Below are 18084 nucleotides of genomic sequence, written 5' to 3'. Positions count from 1 at the left end.
ACTCGCTGGCCAGCCCGCTGAAGTCAGCCGTGCCACCGGCTGCCTTTGCCCAGGACCGCCGAGCCCTGAGCGCCGTCCCAGTCCGCCCGACTCAGCTCCGCGGCCGCCCGACGCCTTTCGGCTGCCGCTTGGAGTTAGGTAGAGAGAGCTTCACTTGTTGGCATCAGTGCCGGTTTCGTTTTACCCGCTCGGGGGCTCGTGCGAGTCTGGCCGGCGGGAAGCCCAGAAAAGAGGGCAGCGCTGGCCCGAAGAGGCCTGGCACGGCTGCCCCGAAACAGGTGGTAGTGCCCGGACGGGGACCCTCAGGCGCAGCGCCAGGTGGTCTCCTCGCCCGCTTCTGCGGTGCAGTCCCTGCAGCCCCCAGTTCGCTGAAATGGGCAGGGTCCCAACGCTGCCCTACCCCCTCCCCTCGGCTGGGAGTCGCCAGGATTCTCGCCGACGGAGTCGGGCGGCTTATAAATGCCTACATTAATGCACGCCGCCCACTTTGGGCAAGTTCGGAGGCGGCGCCAGGATGGATGGGCGATGGGGGGACGGGCCGCTTGTAGGCGCGTCCCGTCCCCTCTTTTGTTCCGAGACGCCGCCGCCGCCGCCGCCGCCCTGTGTCCTACCCCGATGGCAGCACCGCCAAGCCTCGGTGAGTCTGGGTTCCTTGGGGGCAGCTGCTCCGAGGATGGAGCGGGGGCCTTGGCTGCCGCCTCTCCGGGTGTGCCTCGACGTGGGAGCAGAAGCCCTCGCCGTTCGAGGCTGAAGGCCCCCCCCCCGGGGGTTTCACCGAGGCAGCTGCGTGACTTGGCGCTGGTCTTTTATCTTCCTTGGGCGCCAAAGGGGCCGAGTTCCCCTCCCCCGTGAGGAACGGCCAGCTGGAACGTTGGGGGGGGGGGGTTTTCCAGTCCCGGAAGGCTTTTCGCCTGATCCCTCCAGGGCTTTGGGAGCTGAAAGGGGTCACAGCGCGGAGCGGAGATCGCTTGCCGTCTGCTCTGTCGCTCGGGTCCAACAACTGGGGCAGCCATTAACCCTGTACGAGGGGACGCCCTAGGTGCACCCACCAAGCCATTCAACCGCCCTGCCTTTAGCGAGAGAAAGCAGCAACTCTCCTTCGGCTCCGTCCTGCCGGATGCTGACTTGCAAAGGCGTCTCGTCCCGTCCCGTCCTCCCCAGCTCTGCTCCATTGTGACACCCCACCCCCGAATTCCCAGCTTGGAAAACCTGTCTGGCTGGGAATTACGGCAAGGACGCATCAGGCTTACAAAGGCTGCTCCCGATCTTATTGCATTTGTTTGAAGTGAGGTGGATAATTCTTCCTGAGGGGGCGACCGGGGGGGGGGGTTGTAGCGATTAAAGAGGCAACCAGAGGGGAGAGGCTGTCGACTTGGGAGCGGCTGGGAAAATGAGGCTACTTTACTTTTTTTTTTTTAAACTTTATTGCCTTAGCAGTTTGATTTCAGTTAATGTTTCCCATAACAGACCGTCTTATCACCACAGAGAGCCAGTCTGGTGCGATGATTAAGGCACCAGGCCAGAAATTAGGAGGCTGTGAATTCTAGTCTCAGGAAGCCAGACTTGGGCCAGTCCTTCTCTCTCATCCCTGGGAAAGGGCGGGGGGGGGGACCAAAAGACAAGCCAAATCTCCAAGCTCTTCCCTCATTTTTCAAAGTGGGGGTGGGAGGGGGCGTGAGCTATTCCTGATAGGAATTCAAGCAGTGGTGGGGTGCGTGGGCAGGTGGGGGTCTGCCTCTGGCAGGGCTTAACTAAGAGGTGTGGTTGAAAGATTTTGCCTGGCAAAGATTTGCCCAGACATTAACTCTCTCTGCCTCTTGCTGTGCTTGCAAAGGCAGTTCCTGCAGCTGCCCCCCAAGAAAAGCCAGCCTCCTCCCTTGACAGCCGCCAAGGCTCCCAGCTGAGAAGCTCTCGTCCAGAGCGGGGGAATCTTTGCGGCTGCCCCACTGCCCAATGGCTGCTTATGGACCTTTTGGTGCCAGCCGCAGTGACAGAAAGGGTGGGTGGGTTTTCTGAGGAGCCCTTCCTTGGCCAGGAGCCTCTACAGTCCTTTCAATGCACCATGCAGGTGACCTGCAGCTGCTGCAGAGGGTCCCCTGGGAGGGGAGGGGGGATGCGAGAGGATCTCCCCAACTTCCTCCTCCTCCTCCTTCCTCTCTCTTTCCAGCCTCAACCCAGAAGAAGGATGGGGCAAACAGCCTGGTCACCCAGCGGGTCTGCCGTGAAGATCAGCTCCAGGATGGCGAGTGAGTCAGCATCCCTGGGGTCAGGACAGGGCTGACCCCTCTGCTTAGGGGCCTTCTTGTGCACAAGCTGAGCCGGCATGCATGTGGCTGCTGGCACCCGGGTCAGCCTTCTGACCGGTTGAGGGGAGCCCCTCCGGGGTCAGAGAGAGGCTCCTGTTGAGGGGGAGAGGGCCAGGCTGCCCTTAGGGGTCCACCCTTTCCCTGCCCTGATATCCGGCCCTCCTGCTTCTTGGGTGGGTTGGTGGGTCTGGCTGGTAGGGCCTCCAAAGGATAGAAGGGCTTTGCTGCTGGGACTGCAGCCAAGGCCTCTCTCAGCCCCTGTCCTCTCAAGTGGTGACTAAATGCTCCATTGGGAGCTCGTAGGGGACTTCCCTCCCTCCCACCCACCCATCCTGGTGCAGCTGACCACAGTTTCTGAATGGATGATCTGGGCCGGCCCCAGAACTGCTGAGTCTCTTCTGCAACCTCTGAGCCCAAAGGCAGCCCTTGTGGGGGGGAGTGGGGTCTCATCCAGGGCTTCCTTTTGGTTAAGGTGGGGGGGGGAGGACCACTATTTCCTGGCCATGTGTGAAATGCATCTCCTTTGGCCCATTCCAAGAGGCCAATTCCAGGCTTTTACAGGGAGGTTGCGGGGGGCTTCCAACTGGGTGCAGGGGGACCTGTTACCACCAGCACTTCCTCTAATCCCAATCCATTTGGGGGGGGGCTCCTAGCCTAGCTTACTGCGCATGCCCAAGATGGTGTTCTGTCACGTTTGAGGAGAGCTTCGGGGAGATGATTGTCCTTCTTGGGGCTTGCAGGGGATACCCTATCCCATCGTTGGTTCCAGGTCCAGCTATGAGAACTTCCTGGGACCTCGGGGGATACCCTTGAGCTGCGATGTCCTGCCTTGTAGCCGGAACATCATGTGTGAAATGGGGCGGTTGGTGGTGAAAGGAGAATGGAGAGTGTCGGCGGCTGCCAGGTGTGGGTGTGGTCAGTCAGCAGCTGTGGCGGGACGCCCGGCCTGGGGTCTCTGCGACTGCTGCTCCCCACGCCATGGTGTTATCCCCGTTGCTCCCCCCCCTCCACCTTGCTTATGGACATGATAAATTGGATCAGTGGGGAGTGGCTGAGGCAGCTGGCATGGATATTAACGCCAGCGGAAGATGGCTTCGGTAGTTGGAGTGGGGCGGTTGGAGTGGAGGGGGGTGTCCTTCATTGTGCCCCCCCCAGTATCACCGCCGTTGCCTGGGCCACCGTACTGTGCCATTTGGCCATTTGGCCCCTCCTCCTGTGATATTATGGACTGGGTCAACGGAGTGTGGCCCTGGCGATGGATATGAGTGCGGCTGGCGTGGGCGGAGCTTAGCTGTTGGAGTCGGAGTTGGAGCAGCCGCCGCTGCCGCCGCTGTCTTCATTGCCGCCATCACTGGCCGCTTCACCACCTCGCAAGTTAGCATCTGCTGCGATTTTGGATAGCTGGCCGTTACCCTTACATATTGTCCTCAACACCGACTATTTTTATGATGGACATAAGCTTCCCGCTACCCTCTTGAACACTGCCGGCTGCCCCCCTCCCCCCCCGTGGACATGTCATCTCCTCGTTCCATCTCCCCATGATGTCATCCTGTTTGGTTGATGCCACACTCTCCTCTGGCATGCATTACGAAGACCTGGTTGGGCCATGAGGGGGGTGTTCCCCTTAGCGAACTATGCCCACCAGGCTTCCGGGCGTTTCACCAGCCAAGAGCCCAGGGCAGGGGTGGGGGGGGGTAGCGGTGGTTATCAGGGAAAGTCTCAGACCTCATGAGGTCACTGTGCCTCAGATAGGCGGGTGTGAGTCCCTTTTTGTGAAGTGGGGCCTTGGAGCTCAGGTGGGCCTTTTTGTTAGGTACCTGTCTCCCTGCTACGTTTCATCGGCCCTGCCGGAGCTGCTGGATGTCTTAGCTGGATTGGCGGTTGATTTCCCCAGGCTCATGGTCCTGGGGGATTTCAATCTGCCTTCCATTGGCGAGACATCCGAGTCAGCTCGGGAGTTCATGGCTTCCATGACAGCTATGGACCTAACTCAGTTAATTCAAGACCCCACCCATAATGGGGGACACACGCTCGACCTGATTTTTGTCTCTGGGCAGTGGATGAATGATCTAGATTTAGGGGATATTTCTATTCAACCCTTGTCATGGTCTGATCATTTCCTCATCAGGCTTGACTTCCATACCGCTACCCCTCGCCGCAGAGAGGCGGAACCAACTAGATGGTTCTGCCCCAGGCGCCTGATGGACCCTGAAAGGTTCCTGATGGAGCTTGGGACTTTTCCTGAATCCCTTGCTCACAACTCGACCAAAGCCCTAGTGGAAGCCTGGGATAGGGCGGCCACTGGGGCCTTGGATCGCGTTGTGCCTTTACGGCCTCTGACCCGGTGTCGATCCCGGATGGCTCCCTGGTTTACCGAGGAGCTCCGGGAGATGAAACGCCGGAAAAGACGCATAGAGAGTGTCTGGAGGGCCAGCCGGTCCGAATCTGATCGAACACTAGTAAGAATTCATATTAAATCCTACTTAGTGGCGATAAAAGCGGCAAAACGGCAACATTTTTCCACTCTTATCGCGTCCGCAGATAACTGCCCAGCCACCCTGTTTAGAGTGACCCACTCCTTATTTAACCAAGGAACTGGGGAAGACCCCTTGCAGGGTAGGGCTGAAGAATTTGTTCAGTATCTGCAGGATAAAATCGCTCAGATCCGGACAGGCTTGGACTCTGACTGGGTACATTCGGGCGAGCCAACGGGGATGAATCTTGTGGAGACAATCTGGGATGAGTTTGACCCTGTGACCCCCGAGGGCATGGACAGGATTATGGGGAGACTCAGTGCTGCCACTTGTGTGCTGGACCCGTGTCCCTCTTGGTTAGTTTCGGCTTCCTGGGAGGTGACATGAGGCTGGCTCCAGGCGATTACCAACGCTTCATTGAGAGAGAGGTTCTTTCCCACCACCTTGAAGGTGGCGGTGGTGAGGCCCCTCCTTAAGAAGCCTTCCCTGGACCCAGCTTCTTTAGCCAACTATCGTCCAGTCTCGAACCTTCGCTTTGTAGCAAAGGTTGTCGAGAGTGTGGTAGCACGTCAGCTTCCCCAGTACCTGGATGAAGCTGTCTACCTGGATCCGTTCCAGTCGGGTTTCAGGCCCGGGTACAGCACGGAGACGGCATTGGTCGATGATCTCTGGCGGGCCCGGGACAGGGGCTGTTCCTCTGTCCTGGTCCTCTTAGACCTCTCGGCGGCTTTCAATACCATCGACCATTGTATCCTACTGCGATGACTCGGGGGGGTTGGGAGTGGGGGGGGGCACTGTTTTACGGTGGTTCTCCTCCTACCTGTCAGATCGGTCACAGTTTGTGTTGACTGGAGGGCAGGGAATGACCCCCAGGCGCGTCACTTGTGGGGTGCCCCAGGGGTCGGTTCTCTCACCCCTCCTGTTCAACATATACATGAAACCGCTGGGCGAGATCATCCATGGTTTTGGGGTACGGTATCATCAATATGCTGATGATACCCAACTTTTCAACTCTATCCGAAACCTCCCAAACGATGCCCTCGACGTGATGTCCCGATGCCTGGAGGCTGTGCGGATCTGGATGGGGAGGAACAGGCTCAAGCTCAATCCCTCCAAGACTGAGTGGCTGTGGTTTCCGTCATCCCGATTTGTGCATCTTGTTCCATCTTTGATGATAGGGGGAGAAATTTTCGCCCCCTCAGAGAGGGCCCGCAATCTGGGAGCCCTCCTGGATACGCGGCTTAGTTTAGAAGAACACCTGATGGCTGTGACCAGGGGGGCCTTTTATCAGGTTCGCCTGGTACGTCAGTTGCGCCCCTTCCTGGATCGGGATGCTCTGTGCACAGTCATTCATGCCCTCGTCCTTTCTCGCCTGGACTACTGCAACGCTCTCTACATGGGGCTGCCCTTGAAGAGCACTCGGAGGTTTCAGCTGGTCCAGAATGCAGCCGCACGGGTTATCCTGGGGGTACCTAGGTACTCCCATGTTACACCCCTTTTAGGTGGCCTGCACTGGTTGCCGGTTGTTTTCCGCGTGCGATTCAAGGTATTAATTATGACCTTTAAAGTGCTCCATGGCTTAGGCCCAGGGTACCTGCGAGACCACCTACTGCCACCAGTAGCCTCCCACCGTCCAGTACGATCCCACAGAGTTGGCCTCCTCAGGGTGCCCTCGGCCAGACAGTGTCAGCTGGTGACCCCCAGGGGGAGAGCCTTCTCTGTGGGAGAGCCTTCCCTCTGGAATGAGCTGCCCCCGGAGCTTCGCATAATTCCTGACCTCCGGTCCTTCCGACGCGCCCTAAAAAGTTGGCTTTTCCAGCAAGCCGGCCTGGCCTGTTAATTTTATCTAATTTTTAAAATGTTATTGTCATATTAATTGGGTTTGTCTTTTTGGATATTTATCTAATTTCCTTTTAACTTTTGTGATATGTGTTTTTTAATGTTGTACGCTGCCCTGAGTCCTTTGGGAGAAGGGCGGCATATAAATCCAATAAAACAAACAAACAAACAAACTAGCAATGGCTTCTTGAGCCATGGCTCTTCTGCCCCCCTTTGGTGCAGGATGCGGGAGGTCGAAGTGGCCGGATACCCTGTGCTGCTGTTGAGGGAAGGCCTGGTCATCCGAGCGCTGGGCGGCCGATGCCCTCATGCCGGAGCTGCCCTCTGCAAAGGTGAACCCCTCACCACCACTGTGAAGCCTCCTCTGAACTAGGAAGGGTCTGGGTGGGGCCCTTGTCATACTGAGCAAAGGCCTGGCTTTCGGGTGCTCTGGACCCCAAAGAGGCCTTGGACCTCAAGAGTACCCCCACCCCCTTGAAGCCTCGCTGCCAAGGGCTGGTGCCCGCAGCTGCTTCTTTTTCAGCTGCCTCTAGGGGCATTTTGTGCTCCGGTTTCTCAGAGGACACTGCCTCTCCCTCCCACCCCCCGTGGGTCATCTCTTTTTCTGGGTTTCAGGCTACTTAGCAAAGGGCCGGGTGCGCTGCCCCTGGCATGGCGCCTGCTTCAGCACTGAGACCGGTGACATTGAGGAGTATCCCACCCTGGACTGTCTGCCAGTTTTCCAAGTACGTTTGAACTCTGCCTGCCCCCTCCTCCCCCCCAAGGCCAGGTGCATGTATGGTCCCAGCTCCCAGAGGCTTTCATACACTGTTCTGGGGGAGGGGGGGCATCTTCTCCAGCCGCCTCCCAAAGTCTCTTTTTATTGGGGGCAACGGATGATTCTGGAACCCTTAAGGGGGGCAAGGAGCCCCCTGGTTGTCCACTGCTGAACTCTTAGGATCTGAGCAGCAGTGCAGCTCCTGCCGGAGCCCCCTGGGGCATCCTGGCCTCTCCTGCCGGGCCAAGAGGGGCCTCGTTGGACAGCTGCAAGTGGTGGACTGCTGCTTTGTCCGTTCCCCCCCGCCTAGGCCCACTGGGCTTGTATGCCATCCCATCTGGGTGCATCAGACTGAGGTTGGCCCTCTTCCCACCCTCTGGGGCAACCCCACTGCTTTCATCCCTTTGGCACAGCAGCCCCAGCTGGCATCCGCTCTGCAACCTGGGCAGGATAAAAAGACCCTCCTGAGGATGTAGGCAGATTTTATTTATTTATATCCCACCTTTATAATAACTCAGGAGTAGAGGTTACTTATTTACATCCCACATTTATTATTTTTACAAATAGCCCCACGTAGAAACCAGATCCAGTGCTCCTCCCTCCTCCGGTTTTCCCCACAGCAACAACCTTGTGAGGTGGGTTTGGCCGGAGGGAGGGAGGGAGGGAGGGGCTGCTCCAAAGCCACCCAGCCAGCTTTCAAGCCCAAGGCAGGACTAGAACTCACCGTCTCCCTCTTTCCAACCTGAGGCTTTAACCGCTAGACAGAACTGGTTAGCCGAGCCAGGCATTAGCCAAGCTGGTGGGTGAAGTGGTGCCAGAGATAACCCCACCCATCGCGGGAGAGGGCTGTGTCACGGGGAAGGCTCAGGGCTGGCCAGGTGCAGCGAGGCAGCTCAATTAGGTGGGGGACTTAGGCAGTTGGGGGACAAATGGATCGTCTGCCTTCCTGTCCTGGGCATCAGGAAGAGCACTCTTGGGCTCCCGGTTACTGCTTGTTGGGGGGGGGGTGAGGCCTCAGAAGGGCCGCTCCTTCCAGACTGCCAAGGGAAGGGGAAGACTCCCCTGACAGTCTGGCACGGTCTGGCCCCCGATCTCTCAGGAAAAGCCCTTTCTTGTTGCAGGTAATCGTGGAGGAGGGGCAGGTGTATATTTCAGCCAGGATGAAGGTAGGTGTCCCCCGTGCCTGATCTATAGTGGCCTGCAGGGCATCTCCCTGCTCCCCTCCCCAGCCTGCTTTCCTCCCCTTCCTTCCTTCCCTGACAGGATCTTGAAAGCAGCCGCAGAGTGAAGCCCATGGCCAGAGAGTGCCAGATGGACCCCCACATGTTTCTGCTGCTAGGAGCAGGTGGGCCTGTGGTCAAGGCGGGGTGGTGGTGGTGGTGGACAGAGCCAGGCTGAGGTCCAGGGACAGGGCAGAGCTGGACCGGATCTCTTCCTCCTCTCCCTGCCAGGCCCAGCAGCCCTGACCTGCGCTGAGACGCTTCGGCAAGAGGGCTTCACCGGCAGGATCGTCATGGCCACCTGGGAGGATCACCTTCCCTATGACAGGACAAAGTTGACCCAGGTTTGGGCTGGGGAGGGGTTTGGCTTGGCATGTGGGGGGGTGGGAGTGAGTTGTGTGCAGAGGGGGAGGGCGGCTGCTGCTGCTGCTGCTGTGCAGAGGGGGAGGGGGTCACCCCCCATTCTTGTGGTCAGGCATGAGACTTTGGGCTTTGAAAGCTGGAGAGGAAGGAAGCACATTGGGGTCCAGAAGTGGGACACCTCCCCTCACAAGAGGAAAAGGGGGATGCTTCAGATTCCTATCCCCCCCTCCCCTTGGATGCTCCCGATTGCTGAAAGGGCCCCCAGGCTCTCCCTGCCTGGGCATCGAGAAGCCCCCAGCTCTTCAGTCTTGCTTCTCCTCCGGCCTCCTAGGACTTGGGGGCCCCAGCCGACAGCCTGTATCTCCGAAGCCAGAGTTTCTTGGATGCCCACGACATTGAAGTCTGGAAGCAGAGCGAGGTGGGTAGGGATGGTTTGGCACGCTTCAAGAGGGGGGGGCACGATTCACCCCCCCCCCCTTGGGGCTTCTTGTCTGGTCCCCATCCGGTGAGCGGGTGGCTCAGCCTGCCATGTCCCGAAGCTCAGAGGAGGAAACGGCTCCACTGAGAAAGGCTCACTCCTGCACAGGGAAAGAAATTAACCTCTGCCCAGCTGGGCTCCCCCATCACAGCTTCCGTGCCAGCAGCCACCGCAGGAAGGTCCCTCTGCTGGAGTCTGGGCCTCCTTTGAGTCTGCTGCTGGCTTGGGGTCAGCCTGGATGGGGGGAGGGGGCTTCACCTGGGCTTTCTGCCCAACCCCTCTGCATCTAGCGTGACTTTCACACGGCTGCAGGTGGTGTCTCTGGATCCTGCAGGCAAAATGGCCCACTTCCGGGACGGGACATCCCAGGCGTATAGCAGCCTGCTGATTGCCACAGGCAGCAGGTAAATGATGCCACTGGGGGAGGGGAGCAGAGGGGGCAGCCCAGGTGGGTACCAGGCAAGGACTCTGATGGGCTTCTCTGTCCTCTGCCCAGCCCCCGGAAGCTCCAATGCCCAGGTTGTAGCCTGGATAATGTCCGCATGCTCCTCACCCCTGAAGATGCCAACCGGATCCTGGCCTTGGCCCTTGGCAAGAACGTCGTGATCGTAGGAGCCTCTTTCATTGGTATGGGGACTCTGGACTCATTTCCACCCATAGCTATGAGCCGGAAGGAATAGGGGCTGCCCACCCCTCCGACTTCCCATGCCTGCCTCCTCTGAGCTCCTGGCTTCCTCCCTCACAGGGATGGAGGTGGCAGCCAGCTTGGTTGGCAAGGCAGCCCAGCTACAGGTGGTGGAGAGAGAAGAGCTGCCCTACCTGCTGACCCTGGGAGGTCAGGTGGGCACCGTAGCCATGAAGGTAGGGAAGGGCAAGCGATTCCACAGCAAGGAGGGGGGGGTTCCCAGGGGCACCTCCACATAGGCCGATCCTTGCAGCCACGTTTAGGCAGCAATTCTTGGGTGTTTGGCTGGAAAAACATCTACAGCTTGCTTTCTTTTATTGTAGCCACCACCGGAAGACGGTGCGTCGCAGGGAAAGTTCCTGAGCAATGCAAAAAAAATTTTCTTTGGTGGGCACAAGTCCCCACTTGGCTCAAGGACTTCCAAGGCTCAGCAAAGCCCCTTCTAGGTTCCCCCCCCTGCATGGCCTGCGAACTAGAGCTGCTTCTTGGAGCAGCCCTGGAGGGGAGGTGACCGGATGAGGGCAATGCAGCAAGGAGAATAATCCTTCTTTCCTCTATTTTCTCTTCCTTCCAGATGCTCCAAGCCCAGGGAGTTCGGTTCCACATGAAGACAGATGTGGCCCAGATGCAGGGAGAAGATGGGAAGGTATGGGACCCCCTGCTGCCCCAGAAGCTGGCAGGTCAGGACTTCAAGAAGGGGAAGGGCTGCTGCATCTCTGCCTCATTTTCCTTCCCAGGTCACCAGTGTTGTTCTTAGCAACGGTTCGGTTCTCCCTGCGGACTTGGTGGTGGTGGGCATCGGTGAGTTGCAAGTGCTCTGGAACCGTTTTCACACTAAGAGGAGGGGAGGGCAGGGCTGCCTTCTGCTACGCTTCCTATTTCCAATGGTCTGTGATCAGGATGGAACAGGGCCAGCATTTCCTCCTCTGCCCACCAGGGGGAACAGCAAAGGCTGAGGAACAGAGGGCTCTGCTCCTGCCCACCAGCTGGGGGCATCAGGGCTGCAGCTGGCCACATCTGGAGGGGCAGGCTTTTCTTGCAGCTGCCTTATTAGCAAGGATGTCCCCACGTCCCTGGAGGGAGTGGGGCTGCCCCCCCCCGAGACCGTACTGGCCTGACCGGAGGCTCCACTTCCCCTCCACAGGCGTCACTCCAAATACCAGTTTTGTCCAGGGAAGCTCCATCCGGCTTGACCGCAGCGGTGCCATCCTGGTGGACCTGGTAAGCAGGGGTGGGTCACCCTGAGGGAGTGCCTCCCCCCTCCATCCACTGATCAGTCTCTCTGCTCCCTTCCAGTTCATGCAGACCAGCGTCCCCTCTATCTTTGCTGCTGGGGATGTGGCCTCCTTCCCCGTGGCTCTGTTTGGTGGGAAGTCCGCGTCCATCTATCACTGGCAGATTGCCCAAGCCCACGGTACCCGCTTCTTTCGAGCTACACTTTGGCTATAGGCCAGGAGGGGGCACAATTGTCAGTAGCCAGTCCCATCCCAGGGTGAAGAGGGTGGCAGAGCAGAAGCCAGGTCTGGCTGGGCCCTGAATCAGCCCCAGCCCCAGGAGAAGTCCCGGGTGCATCCTGGCCCAGGCTGGAGGAAGCTCCTAGGAGGGGGAGTTGTCTGAATGTGGCACTCGGCCTGCATCAACCCTCTCGTGGGCAACCTTGGCTCAAGTGCAGGGGAGCCTTTTAGCCCCTGCATTCCCAGAGAAAAGCTGGGCTGGGTCTCCTTGGAGGTGCTGGCTCCCCCCTCCCCCCCCCCGTGTTGGGCAGGGTGAGGCCAGGGCTGTGCTCCATTTCCAGACCGTTCGCATGGGCCCAACTGGGTCCCTGCCCCCAGAGCCCTTGAGATAGCCAGCTTCCTCGTCTCGCAAGGGGGGCAGACGGCCTGTCTCTTTCCTGCCCAGGACATGTGGCAGCCCTGAACATGTTGCGCAGGCAGCAGCCGCTCCACACGGTGCCCTTCTTCTGGACCAAGCTGCAGTCGAAGAGCATCCGCTATGCAGGTAGAGGCTGGGGGGTGGGGTGGGGGTCGTCCGGGTTGGGTAGCGAGACGTATAAGGTGGAAGCTCCGGGGTCCGGGAAGGCTTCCAGGGCTGCTTGGCCGGAGCCGAACCTCTCCCTGCTCTTTCTCAGGCTACGGGAAGGGCCACACGGAGACTGTGCCGAAAGGTGAACTGGGCCAGGAGAGGTTCCTCCTTTTCTACCTCAGGTGAGGAGCAGCCAGAGAGGCAAACCACCTACCTGGCTTTCAGGAGCAAGGCGAGCAGTTCCATGCAAGGAGGGAGCCGGAGAAATCCTCCTTCCTACTGCGATAATGGCCACCTCACCTCCATTAACATCTGTTCCCCATAGTTGTGCCCCACCCAAATGCCAATGGGGGCAGAGGGGGAAGTCTGCTTAGCGGTGACCCAGTCTTCGCAGTCAGGAACAAGGGGAGAGGTTGGGGAGGAAGCAACTGCCTCTCTGACAACTTTTGAGGCACTCTGCACCAGTGGTGAAATTCAATTTTTTTTACTACCAGTTCGGTGGGCGTGGCAGGGGAAGGATACTGCAAAATCCCCATTCCCACCCCACTCGGGGGCCGGCCAGAGGTGGCATTTGCCAGTTCTCCCAACTACTCAAAATTTCCATTTCACCCCTGCTCTGCACCCCTCCCCCTCCCCAGGGAGATGGCTCCCCCTCTGATCACTCTCCTCCCCCAGGGATGGCTGGGTGACTGCAGTGGCCAGCCTGGACTTTGACCCCCTGGTGGCCATGGTGGCCGAGAGCCTGTACTCCGGGAAACGCATCTCCAAGCAGGAGGCAGAGTAAGTCCCTCTCCCCAATTGCCAGCCCCTTGGCTCTTTGTCCTGAGCCCCCCTGAGCCAAGTGGCCTCTTTGCAGGTCCATGATGGAGGCGAAGGAGATGCTGAATAAAGAGCCGCCCCAATAGTCTGCCTCACCGCTTGGGGGTCACAGGCAGAAGCACCCTTTCATCCAGCTGAAATAAACCGAGAACAAGAAAATGGTGACTTTGGTCCCTTTCTTCTGAAACTTGAGCTGGGGGCCACTGAGCACCAGCAGGCTTTCGGCTTTGCTCCAGCCTCGGGATGCTAAGACAGCGCTTCCCAGCCTGGCAACTTTAAGTTATGTGGACTTTAATTCCCAGGATCCCCCAGCCAGCCACGTTGGTCCATGCATCTTCAAGGCTGGGAGACACTGCTCTTGGGGGTGGGGTGGTCAGACCCATGGCCCATTCAAGGTCGCCTCCAACTCCCTCCGGCTGGAACAGGTCGCTTCTCAAGTCCTTTCTCTGTTAAAGAAGAGACTAAAAGCAATGAAGAAGAGTTGACTTCTGGGGTCCTCAATTATTTATAGCTGCAGTCCTGGGGGTGGGGGTGTAATCCCACTGCAGGGCGAACTGGACCAGGAGCAACAGAGTCCCAAAAGGGGGGGGGGAGGGGAAGGTTATGAAAGCTGTTCCTGCCCATCCATGCAATGTTCCTTCCTAGCTTAGAATGAAGGAAGCAGCCCATCTCCCCCCCCCCCAAATTCCAAGGCAGAAGCAGAATCCCCCCAACCACCGCAGCCCTCTCAGGGTTCTCCCTTGGACCGCCAGCTTCCACAGCCCAGCAGTTCCACACTCAGCCAGCAGATGGAGTAGCCGTCCTGGCATCAATCCGCAAGGCTGGAGGGCACCAACTCCTGAATGTCAGGGAAGCCTATCCTGTGCCCTCCCTGCCCCCCCCCAAAAAAAAAGGTTGTCTGGGGACAGGACAAGGCAGAGGGCTGGGCCAGGGCAGCTTCTGTCTCCTCAACTCAGCTGGCAGGCTTCCACCTAGGTCCTGCCCCCCACCCACTGCTGGGCCAAGGGGTAAAGAGGATCCCACACGCCCCTTTCCGCTCAGCCCCGCCTGCCTCTTCCTGTCACATCCTGGGAACTGGACTGAACACCAGGCCACCCAGCACCCGGGGGGGGGGTAACAAGGGACCCACTGGCCAAGTCCACCGAGCTTCCAGTCAGCAGGAGGCGGCAGCTGCCACCCCAGGTGGTGCTGCTGCTGCGATGAGGGGCAAAGGGGCTCAGAGGGTCCCACCACCCCTGCTCCAGGTGTGTGTGTGTGTGTGTGTGTCGGGGTGGGGAAACAGGTTCACTGGAAGCCCAAGGCCTCCGCCCAGCAATGGTGACGGGAACCAAAGAACGCAGAGGGAAAGCAGGAGAGCTGGGACCTCCTCTGGCCAAGGGAGCAGCCAGACATCCCCCATACGAGTCCACAGAACCCAGCCAAGGCAGCAGGCCAAGGCCCGACTGGGCGGGGCGGGACAAAGCAGCAATCCACCACTTGCAGCTGTCCAACGAGGCCCCTCTTGGCCCGGCAGGAGAGGCCAGGATGTCCCAGGGGGCTCCGGAGAAGGACGGGCTAGCAGGCTGACTTACCTGTCAAGGACCCTGTGCAGCTGCCGGCCGGGCTGTATCCATCCGTCCGTCCGTAGGCCGGCCCTGGGCGAGTGCAGCTACGGCCAACAGTTCTTCAACTGGCAGCTTTAGTTGCCGGAGGGGACGTAAAGCGTGCCACTGAAGAACTGCTGCGGGTAGCCAAAGGGGCCGGAGCGCCAGGCTGGGGAGGGGGAGAGAGGGGCGCCGTTAGAGCGGAGGGAAGAGCCGACACTCGCCTCCCCACCCAGGAGAAAGGCCAGAGCCGCTTCCGCCCCAGGCGCCGCCCGTCGCCTGAGTCATCGCAGCCCCGTCTCGGGGCTCCTCCGCAACCCTGGACCTGGCACCCGGCAAGACCCGCCGCCGGCGTGGAACATGGAGGGGAGCCTCGGCGGGGCCACGCTAAGTCCGACGCGCATTCCCCGCGGGCCTGCTCCGGATGCTCCGCATTCCAGCCGTCTGACGGCCCCTCCGACGCCGCTGAACTTCGGCCCAAGGACGGGCAAGCGCTCCGCCCCGCCCCGCCCCGCCCGCCGCCGGCTGCGAGGCATGAATCAGCAGCAGGGGCGTCCCGGCCGCGGCCACCGAGGCACGCGACGGCGGTTGCCCAGTCTCTGGCCCGGCGGGGCGCGGCAGAAAAGTTTCTTCGGGGCGGCGAGCGGCGCGCTCCTTACCCTCCGACAAGGGCCCGGTCGGTCTCCCCGCCCCCACACGGTCCCCTTCAAGCGGGAGCCCCGCGGCCGCCGCCCTCTCCCGGGGCCCCCGTAGGACAGAGGCTCCGCTGCGTCGCCCACCAGGAGAGGCGGATGGTGACCCGACTGCGGCCGCCACCCCTTCGATGCCCAGAACCGGCCCCGGGTCGCCCCCGAGTGCCGCCGCCCGGTCCCCTGCCCTCCGTCGGAGGAGACTCCGGCCGGCCGGCCGCTCCTTCGGCCGCCGCCTGCCCTGCCCTGCCGCCGCCACGCTCGCTCACCGGCTGCCGCTGCCTCTGATCAGCTGGCCGCCTCGCCCGCCACCCAATCGCCGCCCGGCCGCTCCGCCCTCGGATTGGCGGGCGGATCGACCAATGGCCCGAGGCGGAGGTGGTTCCGTCCAGCCCCCCTCGCGAAAGCGGCCAATGCGCGAATGCGGCCGCGCTGATCGACGTGCCGGCCGCCGGGCGGGGGCTTGGCAAGAGCCGCCGGCCCGACCCGCGGCAAGGAGCCCTTTCCTTTCCCTGCCACGGCGCGGAGGAGGCTGCCGGGAAATGTAGTTTCGTCTCCGCCTGCGCCCTCCCGTCATGCCCAGCGCCACAGTGAGTTGGCATTTTCTTCCATTCGGGAGAGGGCCTTAAAGGGGCGAGATCCCTCCCCCCGGTCCTCGCAGAGGCCTCCTGACCCGCAGAGCGCAGCCGTGGCCTCCTGAGACGCGCGGCGCGGCCCAGAGAACCAAGCGAGGCGCGACCACACCCCCTGGAGGCCGCCCCTCCTGCGCCAGGAAGAATCCCCGGGGTGCCCCCGCGCCGCCCCCCTTCGCGCGCACTGCAGCTTTAAGAATTCCACTTCGGTGACGTAGGCAAGATTCCGAGAAGTTGTTGCAAAGTGCGGGACCCAATCGGAAGTGGAACTGTCCTCGGCCGCAGGCCAATCAGGACCCCCGAGGGGCGTGGCCGGGAGAACTGAGTTGAACCCGGTGACTTGGCAATCCTGGCGGTGCGGACGATGACTGCGCAGGTTGCTTAAAGGGCCAGCGCCGCCCTTGCGCCCGATCCCGCGTGCTGAGCCCCCGCCCCCCGCCCCTCGGGCAAGAGCGAGCCGCTCGGTTCGGAAAGGAGCGTCCAGGACCCCCTCCCCCGACCGGGTGGACGAAGCAGCTGTGCGGCGTCCGGCTGGAGCGGAGCTCTCATCAGTTAATCCGATGAGCCTGGAGCGGTTCTGGCCCGGCCCATCTGGGCCTTCGCAAGAAACGCGGAGTGCCTAGCGGACTACTTGGGTGCGATGCGATCCGATCGCCTCCTCCTCTCCCGCCAGGAACGCGTACCCCGAGAGGAGGGGCAGAGCGGACCGTAAAGGCAGGCGAGCGAGGAGGCGACACGCGTGGCAAGGTCGCAACAAACCCGCGGCTGCCTCTGAAGTGTAGCAGAATCCTGGGGTTGGAAGGGACCTCCGAGGTCTTCTAGTCCTGCCAGGGCAGGAATCTTCCATTCCGCAACTTTATTAATAGAGAGATGGAGCTGGGCGATTGAGATATAAACAAATCTCATGAATAACCCGGGAGGGAGGGGCAGGAAACTAAGAAAAGATCTGGGTGAAAGGAGCAGGATTGTGTGCAAGGAAACAAATGTGATGCTTTTCTGTTGAGTCACAAAACCAGGCGGAGTATCTTGGTCACTAATAAAAACGATCTTGGTGTAAGCATGATACATGAAAGGGTTGACAAAGAAAACAAATACACTTTATTTATTTGTAACATTTATATAACTGTCCATTCTTATGCCAAACTCTGGGGGGCTCCCAACTTTCAGGCCTCATCAATAGATATTCAAAAGATGGGAAGTCAGAATGTTTCTCAACCTGGGCCACTCTGCTAGCTGGGGAATTCTGGGAGTTGAAGTCCACACATCTTAAAGTGGCAGAGATTGAGTAGAACTGATCATCTCCATTTCTGAGTCTCCAACCTGAAATGCATTTATTTCTTATATTTGTACACGGACTTGCCCAAGGCCTGGGTGAACAGCAGGGTCTTTAAGGCTCTCTGAAATGCCAGCAGGGGAGGGCATGGGGGGGAGCCTTTTCCAGCTACCCTGGACAATGGGCATCCCATCTGAAGGAACAGGAGGTGGTGAGGGTGGCTGGAGAAGGAGCCAAGATCCTGGCTTGAGCTCAGGGAAAGCTTGGTGTTTGCCGAGGCCAAAGATTCTGCATCAGAGCTATGCTTGGCAACACACACACACACACATTCCCATAGCAGTAGCCAAAGTTGGCCACAGGTCCGCAGCAACCAGGCTTCCTTCCCACTGGGCCCGAGCATCGGGAGAGAGCCCTACCCATGTGGTTCTGGGGCTGAGGCCAAACGCTCTGGGAAAGGGCAGGCTGACTTTGGCACCCTTCTTGCCCACCTCTTCCGTTCTCCCTGGACAGCCATTCCAAGATGAGCCACGGCAGGAGAATGCCACCTACTTGCTGTCTCCCTCCCTGAGTGGGTGGCCAGACGCAGAGGCCAGTTGGACTCCATGAAGGGTTTTGCCCTAGAGGTTGGCATGGGAAGGAGAACAGCGTTCAGCTGGTCAAAGCCCTGGGCAGCCGCTCTGACCAGTCCAGAGAGGAAGGGGCCTTTTCCAAGTTGGAACAGCTTGTTCCCTGCCCCATCTTCCCTTCCCCCATGGTGTCTTCCAAATTGGGGTAGGTGGGCAGTGGGCCAGACAAAGCCGTCCTTGGCCAGCAGCAAATCCCCTTTCCGCCAGACATTCCTGGGTGAGTCACGGGAGGCACCGCAGCCCAGTTTCCAGGCAGAGCTGCCGCCGCCTGCCCATCTCCCCATCACCTAATGGCCAGGCCGACCAACGCATTAGAAA

The 18084-nt window shown here is 59.8% G+C and overlaps 2 protein-coding genes across 4 annotated transcripts; one reads left to right on the top strand and one right to left on the bottom strand.

The window, feature by feature from the left end:
• The first annotated feature begins 461 nt into the window (after nucleotides 1–461).
• On the top strand, nucleotides 462–13122 carry LOC309387881 (apoptosis-inducing factor 3-like). 2 transcript variants are annotated; one of them, XR_014174680.1, is made up of 19 exons: nucleotides 462–637; nucleotides 2168–2246; nucleotides 6842–6951; nucleotides 7235–7344; nucleotides 8498–8542; nucleotides 8640–8721; nucleotides 8828–8940; nucleotides 9291–9377; nucleotides 9750–9841; nucleotides 9934–10064; nucleotides 10183–10298; nucleotides 10697–10768; nucleotides 10860–10923; nucleotides 11267–11343; nucleotides 11419–11536; nucleotides 12022–12120; nucleotides 12251–12326; nucleotides 12470–12611; nucleotides 12820–12924. XR_014174680.1 is itself a non-coding variant. In XM_081944800.1 (19 exons), the coding sequence occupies exons 1-19, from the start codon at nucleotides 526–528 to the stop codon at nucleotides 13047–13049; spliced, it is 1737 nt and encodes a 578-aa protein (XP_081800926.1). In that variant the 5' UTR covers nucleotides 474–525; the 3' UTR covers nucleotides 13050–13122. The 2 variants fall into 2 exon arrangements, 1 of the variants encoding a protein (XP_081800926.1); XM_081944800.1 differs by lacking the exon at nucleotides 12470–12611 and adding an exon at nucleotides 13001–13122 and having other exon boundaries at nucleotides 474–637.
• Nucleotides 13123–13272: 150 nt separating this feature from the next.
• Nucleotides 13273–17644, bottom strand: LOC309387884 (uncharacterized protein). 2 transcript variants are annotated; one of them, XR_014174683.1, is made up of 3 exons: nucleotides 15326–15466; nucleotides 14535–14715; nucleotides 13273–13409 (listed from the first exon to the last, which is right to left on the bottom strand). XR_014174683.1 is itself a non-coding variant. In XM_081944802.1 (3 exons), the coding sequence occupies exons 1-2, from the start codon at nucleotides 15810–15812 to the stop codon at nucleotides 14538–14540; spliced, it is 486 nt and encodes a 161-aa protein (XP_081800928.1). In that variant the 5' UTR covers nucleotides 15813–17644; the 3' UTR covers nucleotides 13273–13409; nucleotides 14535–14537. The 2 variants fall into 2 exon arrangements, 1 of the variants encoding a protein (XP_081800928.1); XM_081944802.1 differs by lacking the exon at nucleotides 15326–15466 and adding an exon at nucleotides 15505–17644.
• Between the last annotated feature and the right edge of the window lie 440 nt (nucleotides 17645–18084).

The sequence above is a fragment of the Natrix helvetica genome (genome assembly GCF_964273705.1).
Source record: "Natrix helvetica genome assembly, chromosome: 2".
Classification (NCBI taxonomy): Eukaryota; Metazoa; Chordata; class Lepidosauria; order Squamata; family Natricidae; genus Natrix; species Natrix helvetica.
This window is presented reverse-complemented; position numbering and strand designations above follow the sequence as displayed.